The sequence below is a fragment of the Gossypium hirsutum genome, chromosome D06, assembly GCF_007990345.1.
Source record: "Gossypium hirsutum isolate 1008001.06 chromosome D06, Gossypium_hirsutum_v2.1, whole genome shotgun sequence".
Classification (NCBI taxonomy): Eukaryota; Viridiplantae; Streptophyta; class Magnoliopsida; order Malvales; family Malvaceae; genus Gossypium; species Gossypium hirsutum.
Genome location: NC_053442.1, coordinates 46,440,420 through 46,457,900, shown reverse-complemented (window position 1 = coordinate 46,457,900; position 17,481 = coordinate 46,440,420). Strand labels below are relative to the sequence as shown.

The following is a 17,481-nucleotide window of genomic DNA, read 5'->3' as shown; positions in this document are numbered from 1 at the left end:
GAGTAAGAACTGGAAATGAATGAAAAAGGACAAATGAGGTTGTTACTTGGTCTAATACCCACTAGAAATTAATACTAGCTAGGTTTTTTAGGCTGAGAAAGGGTTATAGGAAAATATTATAAATATTAAAATTCGAATAAAATTTATTAAATATTGATAATAAAATTTATTAAATATTAAATATTGAAATTCCAATACTAGCTAGATTTGCTCCCGTAAAGAAAAAGCTGCTTGTTTTTTCTTGATAACAAAAAGTGTTAGCTGGGTCTCGAGTCTAAAGCCGAATGTTGCTTCAGGCGGTATAGTGGTAGTGGTGGACAGGTAGGTCTAATTTATCTGAATAGCCTAATTGCAAAAGAAAGCAAATATCTTATATTTGCAATCATTAATTGAATTACGTTGGGTACTTCGTTAGGGTGGGTGAGTGGTGAGTGGCGAATGTAAAATGGAGAAATTAAAATACTATTATTTAAAATAATTTTAAAATTTTTTGGGTACATAATTGATTGATTTAGATTAATTAGTGATTTTAATTTATATATTAAATAAGGTTTAGGGGTTAGTTGTTAGGGGTTTGAGGTCAAGAGTTAGTGATTTAGGGTTTAAAGATTCAGGGTCGGGTTAGGGTTTAAGGTTTAGATTAATTAGTATTTTTTTAATTTATATACTAAATAAGTTCTTATATAATTGTAAAAGTGGTAATAATAAATTGTAAAGATTATTAATTTAAAATTGATATGCAATATACAATAATTGAATATAAAAAATTATAAAATATGCGAGCTTTGGCGACGTTTATAGCAAAAACGCCGCTAATATGTATTAGAATTTTTTCAAAACGGTGTCGTTTCATTACAAAAATTTTACAAGAATTTAATTTAATTACAGCCATTTAATCATTTTTTTCTTATTAAAATATACGATATTTATTTTGAGAGTACTTGATTTTTTTTATAAAAATTCAATTTATAAAAAATAATAATAAATATTTTATAAAATCACTTAACTAATAATTTTTAACAGACAAAATAAAATTTTTTAGCATAGCAAAACAATGTCGTTTTATTCCAAATGAAATAATTTTTTGCGGCGTTTTTACGAGAAACGCCGCAAAAGGTAAGCAATAATTTTATTTTAAAATATAGCGTCATTTTATATAGCAAAATTGTGTCGTTTTATTCCAAATAAAAAAAAAATTTGCGGCATTTTTATAAAAAAATGTCGCAATAGATAAACAATAGCGGCGGTTTTTTAGAAAACGCCACAAAATAAAATTTACTTTTAAAAAAATAGGGCCATTTTATCAAATTCCCTCCCCCTCCCCCCGAAATCCCAAACTTTCCCCCCTAAAATCCCTAATTTCCCACATCCAAAAAAGAAACCCAGAAGCTTATTCAACTTTGTTTCTTCCCAACTGAAGCCAAGTCAATTCTTGTTTGTTCTTCGTCTAAAAACTCTCAAATTCCAGCAAAGGTTTTTCGGTTTTAGAATCTTCGGGACGCGGCACACGGTGCCGTACATGTCCTTGCGAGAGAGATGGCGATAGATACCGAGCAAAAGTCACCCTCCGATGGCAAAGTTTGGGGAATTTTTAAGCTGCCTTTTCGCCAAACTGGGAATAATACCAGAACGACTCTGTCTTCTTCTTCAACCTCTAATCTATACGTTCAAACTCAACCTCATGCCGAAGGATCAAATCATCACGGCTCTGCCATTTCGGTTTCCTCCGTTGCAAAGTCGCTTTTGCCGACTCGGCGTCGGCTCAAACTTGATCCAGCTAATAAGCTATATTTTCCATGTATGTACCTTCCTTTTTAAAAAATTATCTTTCCAGACCTTCAAAAATTATCTTTCCGTCGGTTTTGTGCATGCTTGATGGGATGAGAATTTATTTTTTCTCAAAGCTGATCTTGGGCCAATTTTGAAAGAGGCATGCACGGTTTTTCAATAATATTTTGGGTTGTCTTTCTGCCATAGCATGATGCACAATTGTAAATTTCACCATCTATACTATTGATTGATTGCTTCTCTACCTATTTGTATTTCTTCCTCTTGTGGTTGGATATTTGTAATTTTGTTGAGTAATTAATCTTAGGTGCTTGGTTTTTGCAGTTTGATGAGCAGAAGGATCAAGTTGCAATAGAACAAATACTATGGGTTGTTTTCCTAGATCCTAAGCGTCCTTGTCCTGTAAGTTCCATTAGCTTGTTACTCTCGTTTCCACAACTATATGTGCCTTCATTCACGTTTGCTTCTGCTTTTAGACATTTGCTTTGTTTGCGTTGTTTCTTGCTTGGGACCAGCTGCTAATAAGAAGCCTGTCACTGATCAACAGTATCAGAAAGGTAGACTCTTGTGGTTTATTTCAAGTTATACTTTATCTTGATTGCCTTATGAAGTTTGTTTGGTTGTGTATAGTTTTTATTTGCAATGATTTATGCGTGAGTGCTTTGACCTGACAAGTTGACTGCTAGTTGGTTATTGTGTTTTTGTTTATTGGTTTTAATTTTCTGAGGTGGATCTGTTACAGTCTTCTTAAAATTCAAGTTCTTTCAGTTATTCAATTGAAGATATGACGGAATTTATACAAAGTCGTTTCCTTCCAGTTTGCCTATGTAAACTTGGACGCTTTTAATTATATTAAAAGTTAAAACATGCAAAAACTTATATAAAACTCACGTTTTCTTAAAGCAGGACATCAAGAGGCTCTCATTTTGGGGGGTCTGGAACTGATATCAGCTGAAATGATTCCCTTTAATCCGTGGCCTCATTGTGGATTAATTCATTTTGATGCTTGCATACATGTATGCACTCCTTTGTGTTTTATTCTATTTTTGTTCTAAGATATATTAAATCTAACTTAATTTTCACGCATTCTGTTGTGCAAGTTGGAGGTCCATGGGATTTCTGCAAAGTCCGAGACAATGAACCAAAACAGCAAAAATTACGTATCTGGAATCGTGGAACAAAAGAATTTGAGTGAATTCGATATGTCAAAATTGGGTATTGGATTTGATGATGAGAAGTCCGAAAGAAAAACATCAGAAAAGGCATTAGTTTTGTCTCAAATTAACGTTTGAAAAACAGAAATATGGATGTGCTGCTGTTTGATTTCATAGAAAATAAGGAAACTACAAAAAGGTATGTTTTATATTATTGCTCCTTTTGATTATTTATATTATAAGAACTACATTTGTTCATTCATATGGAGGTTTTGCAGGCGCTGCTATGGCTATTATTTCATGCTTCACGGCTTGAAACTGAAAATTTAATTTGTTAGACTTCCATCCTCTTATTTTATAAAAATTGAAAATTTAGTCTGGTTTTTGGTGAATATATGAACTTGTATTGTTAATTTGTGTTAATTTGTTGCATTTAAAATGTTATATAAAAATTGACAAGTTGGTCCAGTTTTTGGTAAATACATTATACATGAATTGTTTATTTTTGTTAATTTTTTGCTTGTAAATTGTTGAAATGATGATTTTTTATATCTCCTTACATATTAAATATTGAAATGTTCTACTAATGTTACCCAAAATGGGTTTAGGGTTTTAAAAATTGAAAATTGAAAATTTAGTCTGCTTGTTGGTAAATGGATGAACTTGAACCATTTATTTTTGCTAATTTGTTGCATATAAGTTGTTATAAATATTGAAAAATTAGTCTGATTTTTGGTAAATACATGAACTTGAACCATTGATTTTTGTTAATTTGTTGCATATAAATCGTTATAGAAATTGAAGATTTAGCCCTAATGCCGGTAAATATATGAACTATGAATAATTGATTTTTTGCGAATTTGTTTCACATAAACTGTTGTAAGATTGATTTGTGTTAATTTCTTGCATATAAATTATTGAAATGTTGATTTTTGATAATTCCTTACATATTAAATATTGAAGTGCTGATGTCCAAGCTAGTAATTTAACAGTGAGGTTTACTAATGTTATCTAATTGGACTAACTTATCAGGTTTTGTAAATTAAGGGGATAAAATTCATAATTAGACCTTTACTTATTTAGTTTTATTCCAAAGTGTTACCTTGAAAGTTAGTATTGGCTTAATTTTCCAGTACTTATTATGTGTATGTCTTGCTTGAAGGCCTCTCCTTTAGGCATGTGATAAAAGGCTAGCACTTTTTGGTAGCAAGGATGAAAAGTGGAAAGACAAAAAAAGTATTAATTTAATGATTACAAATATCTTTGTTATAAATTTCTACCATTAGATTAAATAGTTTGCCATCCTTACTGCACAGAACCGAAAGGATTTTAAAGTGTTGATTTAACTCTCTCTCTCTCTCTTATATTTATTTGGTTTTGATCTTGTTAATTTGCTTGTTTAAACCATATGACTAGCATTTGGATTATCTTCCATTGAATGTTTTTTTTTGTATAAAGTTCTTTATGCTGGCATCTGCTTTTTTCTTTTTAGGCACTTAGATTAAGGTCGAATGAGCTAAAATTGGAGAGGCAATTGGAGAACACAGAGGCTGAAATTTCTTCTTTCAAGTATGCTGTAATTTTTCTTTACCAAAGGGCTTGTGATCTACATTTTCAGGATGAGTTGATTACCTGTTTCTTCAATTATATATGCCTTTTGTCATATGTGTTCAAAAGTAACTGCCTGGATTATAATGCTCATACATAACTCCTTGGTGCAGAATTGAAGGTTACTTTTGTTGTTATTAGTAGAGAAACATTTATTATTGTTACATATTACAACTAAAGAACCAGAAAGGAAGAAAAAGAATGTGTGTGCCTGTGGGGTGGGAGATATTTAATTGGTAGTTTTTTGCTTATTAAGTAGGTTTCCTGTGTGAAATGTTTAGTGTTGTTTCCTTCCGTTTGCTATATATTATCATGTTTAGACTTTCATTTGGATATAGTTTCATGTTGATTCTTCTAATAGTTATAGGACATCTTATTCATTCTGAATTTTGCAGAAAGAAAATGTCTAGCATAGAGAAAGAGCGTCAGGATTTTCTATCAACCATTGAAGCACTTAAAGAAGGTAAGTACGCTAATAGCTAGGCGTTTTAATGATAATAAAATGTTTGTTGTATAATATCTTGAAAAGAATAGAATTTAACATATGTTTTTTGGAATTCAAAATTTTAAAAGTAGTTAAATTAAATTTGCAATTTATTCATAGTACAGGGATTAATGACATAAATTGAGTTTATTTTTAACATTGAATGATTTCTTTTGTGAATGTGGTTTGAAAAAGAAAAGAAAAGAGAGAAAAATATTCTGGTAAAAGTGGCAGTAGCCTTTAACTTTTAAAAAGGTTGAATCTATTCAATGCTAGCGCTTTTCTCTTCTCCTGCCCTTGGCAGCACATTCATTTGACAGGATAATTTGGAAACCCTATTGCAAGAGAAGGACATTTAGGCTGATCTAGTTTGTTGCTTGCAGCATTTGCAGGTATTTTGTGTAGTTTAAGTTGTGAACATTGAGTTTTGATTTGTCATGTGAACAAATATGATGAATCTAAAGTGCATTTTTATTCTTCAATTTGCAGTTAAGATTTGAAACTGAAGACAAAGCAAGGAGACTTCTAAGTAATGTGTCATTGTTGTTGAAACCAGGGGGTTATTTTTTCGGTATTACTCCTGAAAAAGTGATTGCCAAAAACTGCTGTTTCTGGATTTGTGTATTTTCCTTTTTTTTTTGTTCTTGTGGTTATTGCTGCCCCTGTTTCTGGGAGGTTATTGTGTAAACATTTTAGTGTGCTTTAGTTATTGTAAGAATATTTTTAACATTGTTAATTTTAATATTATTGTAAGAATATTTTGAATTATAATTCAGTTATCAATTTATATCATTTATCTTTCATTTAATTTGAAGTATCATTTAAATTTGTTGTTTTTTGGTTGGATTTTATGTTATAGGAAGGATTGTATATGGATGAAAATCGGGTGTTACAAATTTGTCAAAATTAGTGGCGTTTTTTTATAAACGCCGCTAAAGAATTGTACTTTTAGTGGCGTTTGTGATAAAAGCGTCGCTAAATATCATGTTCTTTAGCGGCGTTTGTGAGAAAAGTGCCACTAAAGCTCATGTTCTATAGCGGCGTTTGTGCGAAAAGCGCCGCTAATGGTCTTGGTCTTTAGCGGCGTTTGTGAGAAAAGCGCCGCTAAAGTTAGCGACGCTGTCATTAGCGGCATTTTTTGCAGCGCTTTCGAAAGCGCCACTAAAAGTATTTGCGGCGCTTTAAAAGCCTATTTTGGTGTAGTGTTTTTAATGATTTATTTAATAGAATTGGACTGGTCGTTTGAGTTGATTGTACTAGTCAAACTGATCAAATCAATTTGACCAGCAAATCGATGGCCTAATCAGTTTGATCACCAGTTCGGTTATGAAAACTTTGATTTTGAATGAAAAAAAAAGTCTTTTTCACTTTGTTATGAACAATTTAAGATAAGATTGATTGTTTCTATATATTAGTTCAAAGAGGTCTTTTTTTTTAATTGTGCATTGATCAACAAAACGTAACTTTCTATTTTTAAAATTTTTTTGGATTAAAGTATTAGAAAGAACTGTCAACTTGAAATAAATGCGTGAACCTCCGTCACTGTTTTCAGAATCAGGCCAGGCCAGTCGGGTCTTGTCGATTGCATAAAAATCGACTAGGGTACTAGTTTGGAATAAGGAGTTAGATTGGTTGACTTGTGAACTGATTGAACTGATCAGATTGAGCAAACGAATGATGGAACTAGTTTTATCTATTTTTAAATGTTTTTATTTCTAATAATTTTTCACTCGAATCAATTGAACTGGTTGAACCGATGGCTTAAAAATTAATTATTATAAATAAAATAAATTAATTATTGTTTGAATTTTGAAGGAAGTGTGAAAGAAGAATAAACAAAAAAAATTTCTCATGTTTTATTTTTTTTAAATCTCTTGTCTTTTTTAATAACTTTGGATTTTAAAATTCAAATTTAATTTTTATAAAATTGTACGTAAATTTAAATCTAACTTTTTATTTGTTATCAAAACAAAGAATTTGAATTCAATTTTTTTTATTGAAACATGGTTTTGAAACAGAAGATTACGGATTCTATCCCTTTCAATATAGTTTTTAAAATACGATGTTTCATTTTTCTAATTGCTTAATTTGACGTTATTTTTATAAATAAAATATCATCACTAGTTTTACCTAGTTGGAAGCAATAAAGAGAAATAAAGTAATTACACCATTTTCAGTAATAAAAAATACAGGAAATTACATCATTTTAACCTTCTGTTTTCTTTCAATGTGTGAAGTTATTTGCTTTCTTCTTTTTCAACCAAAGATTAGCAATTACATTGATGATGATGATGATGATAAAAGAAAATGGAAATGGAAACAGTTTTACTGGATTACATCAAAATCAAATGTCAACATATTGAAGAGTAGCTTCTATGTAAATAAGAAAATTCAGAATTTGATATTAAGTGTTTGTTTGTTTTATAGAAAATAGCTTTCAGAAAATGATTTCTGGAAATTGATTTACTTTATTGAAAAAGTTAACATTTTTTTGTGTTTGGATGAATTTGTGTAAAATATTTTTCGTTTGTTTGACAGATTTCTTTAAAATATTTCATAAAAATTGTTTTCAATGAAACAAACATGAGATTTTCTTATCTTTTTATTGTTTAATTGAGTTTATTTTATATCTATAACTTTATATTTTACATTGTTTTTGCATATATTAAAAATATTTTGTTAAATTCAAGTTCATCACAACGTCATTTTTTAGTTACATGACTACCAAGTGATTATTTTTTAATTAAAAACCAACAAAATTGACAAAAAATAATAATAATGTCAACAATTGGACTTGCTTTTCAAATCTGAAAAGTAGAGAGATTAAATTCTTGAAAATAAAAGTACGAAGACTAAATTGCAAATTTATAAAGAATATATAGACTTATGACACATTTTAACCTTTATACTACAAAATATTTATTATTCATACATTTATAATTGTAATAAATATTTATTATTAAAATATTAATATTACTATTGAATGTTTTCAATAATATGTGAAGAATATTATTTAAAATTATTATTTTTAAAATTTATTATTAAAATAAAATTGAAATGTTAAATAATTTATTAAAATAATAAATTATATTAATTCTTTATTATCTGGCTAAATATAAATAATTAAATATGTATTTTTAATAATATTAAAAAAAATATTTTTATATTAATATATTAATAATTTTAAATATTTTTAAAAAATAAAAATAAAAATTATTATCAATATAATAATATTAAGCTTGATTTAAGTTAATTTTTATATAAAAATAAAAATACCTATAGATGAGCTCTTTTCCGAAAAATGACTTACACTTTCAAAAGGGTAAGTCATTTTACAAGAAAAGGGGTTTATTTTATGTTGACCTGTAAGTTATTTTCCGTTGACCAAATTGTTTTCTATTAAACAAACACAGGAAAATACAGAATATATTTTTCATAAAACATTTTACATATAAACAAATGGGCCCTAAATGATTATTTACAACTTAAAAAATGTGAACAAATGTTTCTATAACACCCCTAACCCATATTCGTCGCCGAAATAGGGTTACGAAGCATTACCATAAAAACGTAACTTAAAATCATTCATTTCCAAACATTTCATAAATCATAGCATAATTCATTCAAACACATGCATAACGTCCCTTATTCGAGCCCTCGAGGCCTTAAAAACACTTTAGAAACGATTCAGGACTGAATCAAAAACATATAAAACCTTAAAGAAAAAATATAAAATTTTATATTGCAGGGGTCACACGCCCGTGTGGCCAGGCCGTGTGACTCACCCGGTTGAGACACACGCTCGTGTCTTACGCTGTGTAACATTAGAAATGGGGACACACGGCCGTGTCCCAATCGATGTCCGTGCCTATGTAACTCTCTGACTTAGGTCACACAACCAAGTCACACGCATGTGTGCCAGGCCGTGTAACTATCGAAATGGCATCACACGCTCGTGTGTCAGGCCGTGTGCTAGGCCGTGTAATTGCCTGACTTGCAACCCTTTAAAACCTACAGGGGACACCGGCTGTGTCGCATGATCTTGTGTCACACACCCGTATCTTAGGCCATGTGAACAAGAAATAGGCAAAAAAAACAAGTCCTTTCATTCACCCATCTCAAGCATATACCTAATTACACTTGAACACATGACCAAGGCTTTAAAACATGCTCAAAACCTTCACAATACAATAGGCTAATAATCCATACAGCCAATATTCCATATAGGCACCTCAAATTCATACATCAAACATACCTAAACACGTGCTGTAACATCCTGATTTTGGGCCTAGTCGGAACAGTGGTTTTGATACCACAAATTCGATGAGGAAAAAATTATTTTTCTTATATTTTTATTGTCTACGATTTCACAGAATTATTTCATGAAAAATTCGTTCAAAAATTTCGACGTTTGGACACTCAATTTAGTCAAAAGGACTAAATTGTAAAAAGTGCAAAAGTTGAGTTCTACATGTTAGTGGTGTCCAATTGTTATGAAATTTTAAATTGGAGGTCCTTATATGGTAATTAGACCATTGGTTAATTTGGTAGACAAAAATGGACATGGTTAGGCATGTTTCCAAAGTTTTTCATTAAGGGCATTTTGGTCATTTAGTTATTAAAATGAATTAAAAACAAAATGAAAAGCCAATTTTTGTCCATCTTCAACCCCATGGCCGAATTTCACAAGGGGAAACCATGGCTATGGTTTTTCAAGCTTCCAAGCTCGATTGTAAGTTTGTTCTAGCCCAGTTTTTAATGTTCTTTACGTTTTTGGAATCCCGGTAGCTTAATTTAGCTTATTCTAGCAATAATTTAACTTAGGGTTCATATTTGGAAAAATACCCATAGGTGAAATATGTTTATTTTGATGTTTTATGGTAGAATATGATGCTAGAAATCATGTTAAATAACTTTTGCTAGTCGATTTTAAGTGAAAACGAGTATATTGACATAATCGGCAAAAATACCTAATGTTCATAAGTAAGTGTTAGAGTAAGAATTTGATGTTGTCATAGAAGGGAAAAATGTTCAGGATGTTATAAAACATAAGAATAAGAGATGAAGTTTAATTTTCGAGCTTTGGGGCAAAAGTATAATTATGTAAAAGTTTAGGGGCAAAATCATATTTTGTCAAAGTTAGAGTCAAGGACTGTTTTGATAAATGTGGGTATTAAATAAGCTAAATTTGCAATTATAGATCACGAAGAACGAAATCTGGAGCTAGACTGGGGAAAGAAAAAGATTGATGACTAAAGTGTTAGATTTGATCACATTTTTGTACTGAGGTAAGTTTACGGTAAATAAATGCAATATTTTGATAATTATTATTAATGCTGTTATTTTTCAGCAATTATGTATTTATTTCATGAAAATATCTAATGTTAACTCAAGTATGAGATTATAGAGAATCAGTGTTAAAAAGTCCCGTTGAAACATAAGGAATGTATCGGATACAAATGTTATGACATTTGGGTAAAGAGGTCCCATGTAAGACCATGTCTGGGACATGGCGTTGGCACCGAGATAAGGGGTCCCATGTAAGACCATGTTTGGGATATGGAATTGGCACCGAGATGAGAGGTCTCATGTAAGACCATGTCTGGGACATGGCGTTGGCACTGAGATGAGAGGTCCCATGTAAGACCATGTCTGGGACATGGCGTTGGCACCAAGATGAGAGGTCCCCCGTAAGACCATGTCTGGGACATGGCATGGGTGCCTATATGAGAACTCTCATGTAAAACCATATCTGGGATATGGCATTGGCAGTACAAGAAACATCCCATGTAAGACTATGTCTGGGACATAGCTTTGGCATGTTATATTCAGACAGGAGACCCGAGTATCCTTAGTATTCCAAGTGATTCAACGGGCTAATAAATAGACGATGTTACATGAAAGTTCAGGTAAAAGCCTAATAGACAAGTTCAGGTGAGTTAATAAGATTAAGAGTATCTCAGTTATGAGTTGAGAAAAGAAATTTCAGCAACGAAGGAGTAAGTAAAGATCTTAATGCTTAATAAAAATTTATGAATATAATTGTTTATGATAAATGTTGTTATTTATTTACTTCTAAACTTACTAAGCTTTATGCTTATTTCTTTTATTTCTTTTTCTTTCATATAGTATTATCAAGAATAGTCAGGATCTTGAAGACGTTGGAGAGCGTTCACACTATCAACCACCACAACTCGGTATTTTAAGACGATAAATGTTTTGAGCTATGGCATGTATAGGGACTTGGTCATTTCGATTGTATATTCTTAAGATATGACCAAAAGATGATATGTAAATATTTGATGATGAATAGTTATTAAAATGACTAAGTATGAAGGTGTTTGTTGTTATAAATGTCTAGGTGATAAATTATGCATAGAAATCATGAAAAAGTAAAAATTTGTAGTGACTCAGTTTTGAGACAACAGTAGTGACGTGATTTTGAAAAATCACCATGGATAGTATAAAATGAATTAGAGGGTGGATGAGATATAGAATTAAATATTATTGAGTCTATTTTCATATAAAAATAACGGTGTAGACAAAGAAATTATGTATTCTGAGATATTTGTATTTTAGTTAGACAGTGTCAAAGTGGTTTTCGGAATCCCCTATTCTGACTTTGGAAAATCATTAAAAATTGTACAAAAATATTTATGAGTTTTAATTCATATATCTAGATTCTTTATTGAGTATATTTTCTGTAGAAACAAGTGAGAACACTATATGAAGTGTGTACAATGAGATAATTCAATTTTAGTGACGAAATTGAATTTTAGTGACGAGAGGTCAGGACAGTCGATCAGTGAAACATGGGAGACTTTAGCTAATAAATTGTACTAATTGGCTGAATCAAAAATTCTGAAAAAGTTATGGTAAAAATATATGAGTCTAGTTTCAGGGAAAATTTACGGATCTAAATTTCAAGTTTCGTATCTCGCGTTATAATTGATTTAATGGCTGCTGTGCAGGTGGACAGTCTTATTATGAACAGTGAAATAACTTTTAAAAGTAAATTTTTATGCCCTGAACTTTTAAGTTAAGTCAAGTAACGCCTCATGCTCGACTCGAGAAACGGTCTCGGGTAAGGGGTGTTACACGTGCATATTTAACCATTCATCAACTAACTTATTTCCACACCAAAACCTATCACAATTGACACATTTCAACCATACCATACTAGATTCATGCCGTATCAAAATAACCTTACCATTTGGACCATTTCTCACATGCATCAAAACCATCTAAATGACACAAATCTAGCCATTTCCAAATGGTACCAACAACCAACATATATACATACCATATTTCAATCATGCATATCTATTCAAAACCTTTCCAAAGCATACCATAACTTGACCATATTGAGGCCAATTCATCACCTACCATTTTGGCCATTCAAACATGCATTAACACATTGTGAAAATAATACACATCAACAAGGTATCAAAAGTACCAATGTTACATCAACCAAAATAACATATACATGACAAACTCATCAACTAACATAAACCACAAATCCACCTATACATATAATTATAACCTTGATCAAAATATCAAAATCTACCAATACTCACTGGATAGTGTGATAGGTCTCTGATGAGCTTCCAAATCGATCGAGCTTCCGATAATCTATAAAGTAAAGGAAAAATAACTATGTAAGCAATGAATGCTTAGTAAGCTCGTATAAAATTTAAACACAACATTTCATATCAATAATGAACTTTATGGGTTAATTTTAAACCTAAACCAATACTACAAAGTTTATCAAACTTTATAACCATCAACTCATAAATGAGTAAGTTCATCAATATCACATATATTTTTCATTCCTAACATAATAGGATTTATAAAACATATTACAAAATCATTAACCTTTTCGTAATACTATGAACCACTCTATACACTTTCTTACAATTCCATTTACTTAGCATAAACTTAAATAACAACATCAATTCACTAATTAGTATATTTGTTCATGAACTAGGTAAATTCATCCATAGCATACGTAAATTTCTCTCATATAAGTACATTATTCAACTCATCAATACTTTTTTCATCATATTACATCTTAACTCTGAACTACCATTTCATTACCTTTTCTTACCTGTTTCATTTGCACAATACAAGACATAAGCATAGACATCACCTACATGATAAACTATTTCATTAGAAAACACGTACTTTGATTCTTACCACCCTTTCAAGAACATAAGCATATTTTTATTTGGACACTTACCATTTCAATACATAACTTTAAAAGTAAACATAATACAATTCAACCAATAGCTTGGCACAAGCCTAAGTATCATCAACAACACAAGTTAGTGCATCAATTCATAATTCACTTGAATTAGCATAAGATAAGTCATTAAACATAAATAACCTCATTTGAAATCATCAATTTCATGAACATAGATATACTTTCATTTAACATTTCCTTTTCATTCATTTTCATAGTTTTCATAATATAAGTAATTTGAATACTTACCGTTCCTTCCCTTTTCATGCCCGTTAAATCACTTAGAATAATATCGAATACGCGGGAAAGCTCAGACAAAATGTGCTAAACATATGGTTGAAACCATTCCTTTTCATCACTGTTCACTTGAGCCATAAATGGGTTTGCTCACACAAGTTGAGTTCGAATGTAGCTACACAATCCCGCTCATACAAGCTGACGAGTATCTGTAACAAATGTCAGAACTCAACCATCAGTAGAACATTCAGGACCAGCACCCGAAACATGGTAACTTGGGTCTACTTACACAAGCTAACGGTCGAAATGGAAGCTACACAATGCTGCTCACACAAGATGATGAGTATTCGCAGCAAATGTCAGACCTCAGCCATCGGTAGAACATTTAGGACCAGCACCCAAAACATGAAACCCTAATGACATGTCATCTGTATCTTACATATTCTTAAGGTTCAAACGAGGCTCGATAATCGTTGAAATGTCGTTGGATTTCCATCGTTTCTTTACATGATAAATTGCATAATAACATATATATATTGATTCATTTACATTAGAACAACTCATTAAACATTCAATTTAATCAAATTTAAGATATTATAGTTCATACAAACTTACCTAGCTAAGTTATAGAATTGACTAAGTATATGGGCTATTTGATAATTTTCTCTTCTAGATTTTCCACTCATTCTTGATCTAAATTAATAATTTCATTCAATTCATTAATTTAGATAGTAAAACTAAATCATTTTATGCAATTTAGTAATTTTAACATTTTTACAAAATTGCCCCCAACTTTTACTTTTAGTCAATTTAGTCCCTGAGCCTAAAAAATGCAAATTAACCATTTTTATTGAAAAAACATGCCAATCGATTGTTCATAGCTTCCATTACAGCCCTTATTTGTAAAAATTTCACATCAAGTCCTTGTATTTTGACTATTTCAACTATTTAATCCCTAATCATTAAATTCATCAAAAATCATTTAACAAAATACTTATAAATAACAAATAATATTTCAAATTCATCATTTAACATCTAAAATTACATAGATTCATCAATGGCAACATACAAAATCTTTAATAGTTTCAAAAACAAAGGTACGAGCTAGCTGGACCTGGTTGCAACGTTCTCAAAAATATAAAAATATGATAAATAAGCTCAAATTTAACTTACATGCAAAAGAGGACTTTGCCCGAATTCTCAAAGCTAATATCCATGGCTTCCTTCTTTCTCCAATTTCAACACTAAGGAAAAATATGATAGCCTAATTGTTTTGTTTTAATTTAATTTAATTTATCAAATTACCATTTTAACCTTTGTTAATAATTAAATAAAACACCAAATCCATATTCATATTTTTCCACTAACTCCTTACATGGTTTAATTACCATGTAAGTCCATTTACCTTTATTCATTAAGCCATTTAATCACTCAAATCTAATTAGTGATCAAATTTTACATCTTTACGATTTAGTCATTTTTAATTTATTCACTATCTAAATATTAAAATTTCTTAACGAAAATTTAATAAAACTTTAATAACACTCCGTAAATATTTATAAAAATATTTACAGCTCGGTTTATAGAAACAAGGTTCTAATACCTCATTTTCTAGAACCACTTAACTTTAGGGTCTTACCACTTGAACTTAATTAATCATTCATATAACATAAATTACCATATTAAAAACCTTTTTAAAATCATATTTGACTCGTAATTATTAAATAATAATATTTATGAATTTACTCGTCCGATTTATGGCCCCGAACCACTGTTTCTGACATCACTGAAACTATTACAATTTCAAACTAAGGGACTTACTTTAAACTAACCTATAGTAAACATCCTTGAAAATTGTTGGTTTGATAGAAAAAATAATAATTATGCTACTTTATTTAAAATTTTTGAAATCTTTTTTTCAATTGGGGTTAGTTTACGAATTATTTCTCAAAAGGCCACTCATAATATATTTTTTTTGGTAAATTAGTGAATTACATTTAACAGAGTAAACCTGAACAACAAACGAGATTAGCGCGACTCGATCTCAGACCACACCTGATGCGGTGAACACCCTTGACCATCAAATCATCAGGCCATCACATGGGAATAATATAAGTAAATCTATATTGACGAATTAATTATATGGAAAACTTATACCCACATTACAAATAAAACCGTAGATATATACAAGATTTATATTATACCCATATATTTTGTTACCATTGGTATAAAACTACTTATATCCACACATTAAATTTATTCATCAATATAAATTTTGTATATAGCAATGGTTTTATTTGTAATGTTGGTATAAAATGAATTTTTAAAAACTGATTATCCTTTTTTTTAAATGAGCTATAACAATTTCATTTTCTTTTATGCTAAAATTATTTTTAATAAAACACCTTATGCTGTCGAGTTTTTAGTCTTCCCGTCAATATAAATTGACTAAAAAAAGTTAAATTTATTTCATTAACTAAAAGAGTTTTTGTCTACTCTTATAACACTTTTTTAGTCTTACTTATACATATAATATTAGTTTTACAAGTTAATGGCCTTTGACGCGATTTTGGCCGTGTAATACCCCAACGGTCACCTCCAACGGCCGTTCAAAAATCTGACTGTTGGGCCCATTGGTTAGGAAAAAAAAGTATAAAAGCCCCACCCATTTTTTCAGGGTTTAGTACCAATAAGGCCCATTTTTGAAAATATTTACAGAAATGGGTCGTTTTTAAAAATAATGACGGGTATGGACCGAAAATCTAAAAATGCACTGATGTGTACGTGTTTTCAGGGGATATCTCAAAAAAACGCTTTCATGTTAGAGCTTTTTTTCTTGTGTCAAACAAAAGTGCACTGACATGGATGCGCTTTAGTAAAAAGCACTGGCGAGGACACGCTTTTGGCAGTGTAATCCCCAGTGGGTTATTGCAAATTAGGGCCTAAGTTTAAGGTATTTGGGTTTAATTAGGGTTTATGAAAAATTAAATTAGGTTATTAGGTTTTTAATTGTTTAGGGTTTTAGGATTTAATTTTTTTAATTGTTAAGTATTGTTCTAGAAAAAATAATTTTAACAAGATGGATTCTAAGAAATTTGTTGATGTTATATGTTCAAAAAAATTATTTTGATGAGATAGATTTTATTTTATTTTTATTAAAAGAAGCTCTAAGTAAGATGCACAGTCAATAATAGTACAAAACAAGTTTCCAATTGGACGCTTTTTTTATATTGATGATTCTAAAAAATAAAATTTAGAAGATGATTCTAAAAAAATGTCACTGAAATATCGGGAAATCTGAATCCTACTTGAGAAGATTTGATTCATTTTGAATTAAAGAATTCAGAATGTCAGAATGAAAGGGTTCGCTTTGACCGTTAAGAGCAGGTAATCCGTTTCTTGTGTCTTTGATTCTATTGCATTCTATCTCATCGTATCACATTCTATTCTGCGATATTTAAGAATCACTGTTAATACCTCGGTGTAGGTGTTTGGGATAATCATTTGTTCCATAGTCCCGGGGCTATTTACAACCAGCCAATTAAGAATTCTTAGATGGACTAGTACTAGCAGATGCCTCAAAGATGTAGTCATCGATTCTCTCGAGAGGCCACAATTACTGCGAGCAAACACATTAATTTAATGACGATGAGCGCATTTTTTCTATGCTACTAATACTTGTACTTTCTCTGGTATTCTGCCTATGGGGCGTAGGGTTTAGGAAAAATTAAATTAGGGTATTAGGTTTTTAATTATTTAGGGTTTTAGGATTTATTTTTTTTAGTTGTTAAGTATTGTTTGGGAAAAAATGAATTTAACAAGATGGGTTCTAAAAAAATTTTGACGTTATATGTTCTGAAAAATTATTTTGACGAGATAGATTTTATTTTTTATTAAAAAAAGCTCTAAGTAAGATGCACAATCAATAATAGTAAAAGAAAAAAGTTTCCAACTGGACTTTTTTTTTG

General features: G+C 30.4%; 1 protein-coding gene across 25 annotated transcripts; it reads left to right on the top strand.

The window, feature by feature from the left end:
• The first annotated feature begins 1,260 nt into the window (after positions 1 to 1,260).
• On the top strand, positions 1,261 to 5,802 carry LOC107901797 (uncharacterized). 25 transcript variants are annotated; one of them, XR_005914884.1, is made up of 9 exons: positions 1,293 to 1,798; positions 2,113 to 2,190; positions 2,265 to 2,345; positions 2,695 to 2,804; positions 2,889 to 3,141; positions 4,435 to 4,511; positions 4,946 to 5,013; positions 5,339 to 5,426; positions 5,524 to 5,802. XR_005914884.1 is itself a non-coding variant. In XM_041095841.1 (5 exons), exons 1-5 carry the CDS (start codon positions 1,571 to 1,573, stop codon positions 3,078 to 3,080), a joined length of 618 nt encoding a protein of 205 aa, XP_040951775.1. In that variant the 5' UTR covers positions 1,309 to 1,570; the 3' UTR covers positions 3,081 to 4,511. The 25 variants fall into 25 exon arrangements, 3 of the variants coding, with proteins under 3 accessions (XP_040951775.1, XP_040951777.1, XP_040951776.1); XR_005914874.1 differs by having other exon boundaries at positions 1,309 to 1,798; positions 4,435 to 4,518; XR_005914878.1 differs by adding an exon at positions 3,221 to 3,275 and having other exon boundaries at positions 1,309 to 1,798; positions 4,946 to 5,426.
• The last annotated feature ends 11,679 nt before the right edge of the window (positions 5,803 to 17,481 follow it).

Excerpts from the sequence above, each read along its gene's own strand:
- LOC107901797 (XM_041095841.1), top strand. The coding sequence starts at position 1,571 with ATGGCAAAGTTTGGGGAATTTTTAAGCTGCCTTTTCGCCAAACTGGGA. Across the intron at positions 1,799-2,112 it reads TAATAAGCTATATTTTCCAT|TTTGATGAGCAGAAGGATCA; the intron begins GTATGTACCTTC and ends TGGTTTTTGCAG. Across the intron at positions 2,805-2,888 it reads ATTTTGATGCTTGCATACAT|TTGGAGGTCCATGGGATTTC; the intron begins GTATGCACTCCT and ends CTGTTGTGCAAG.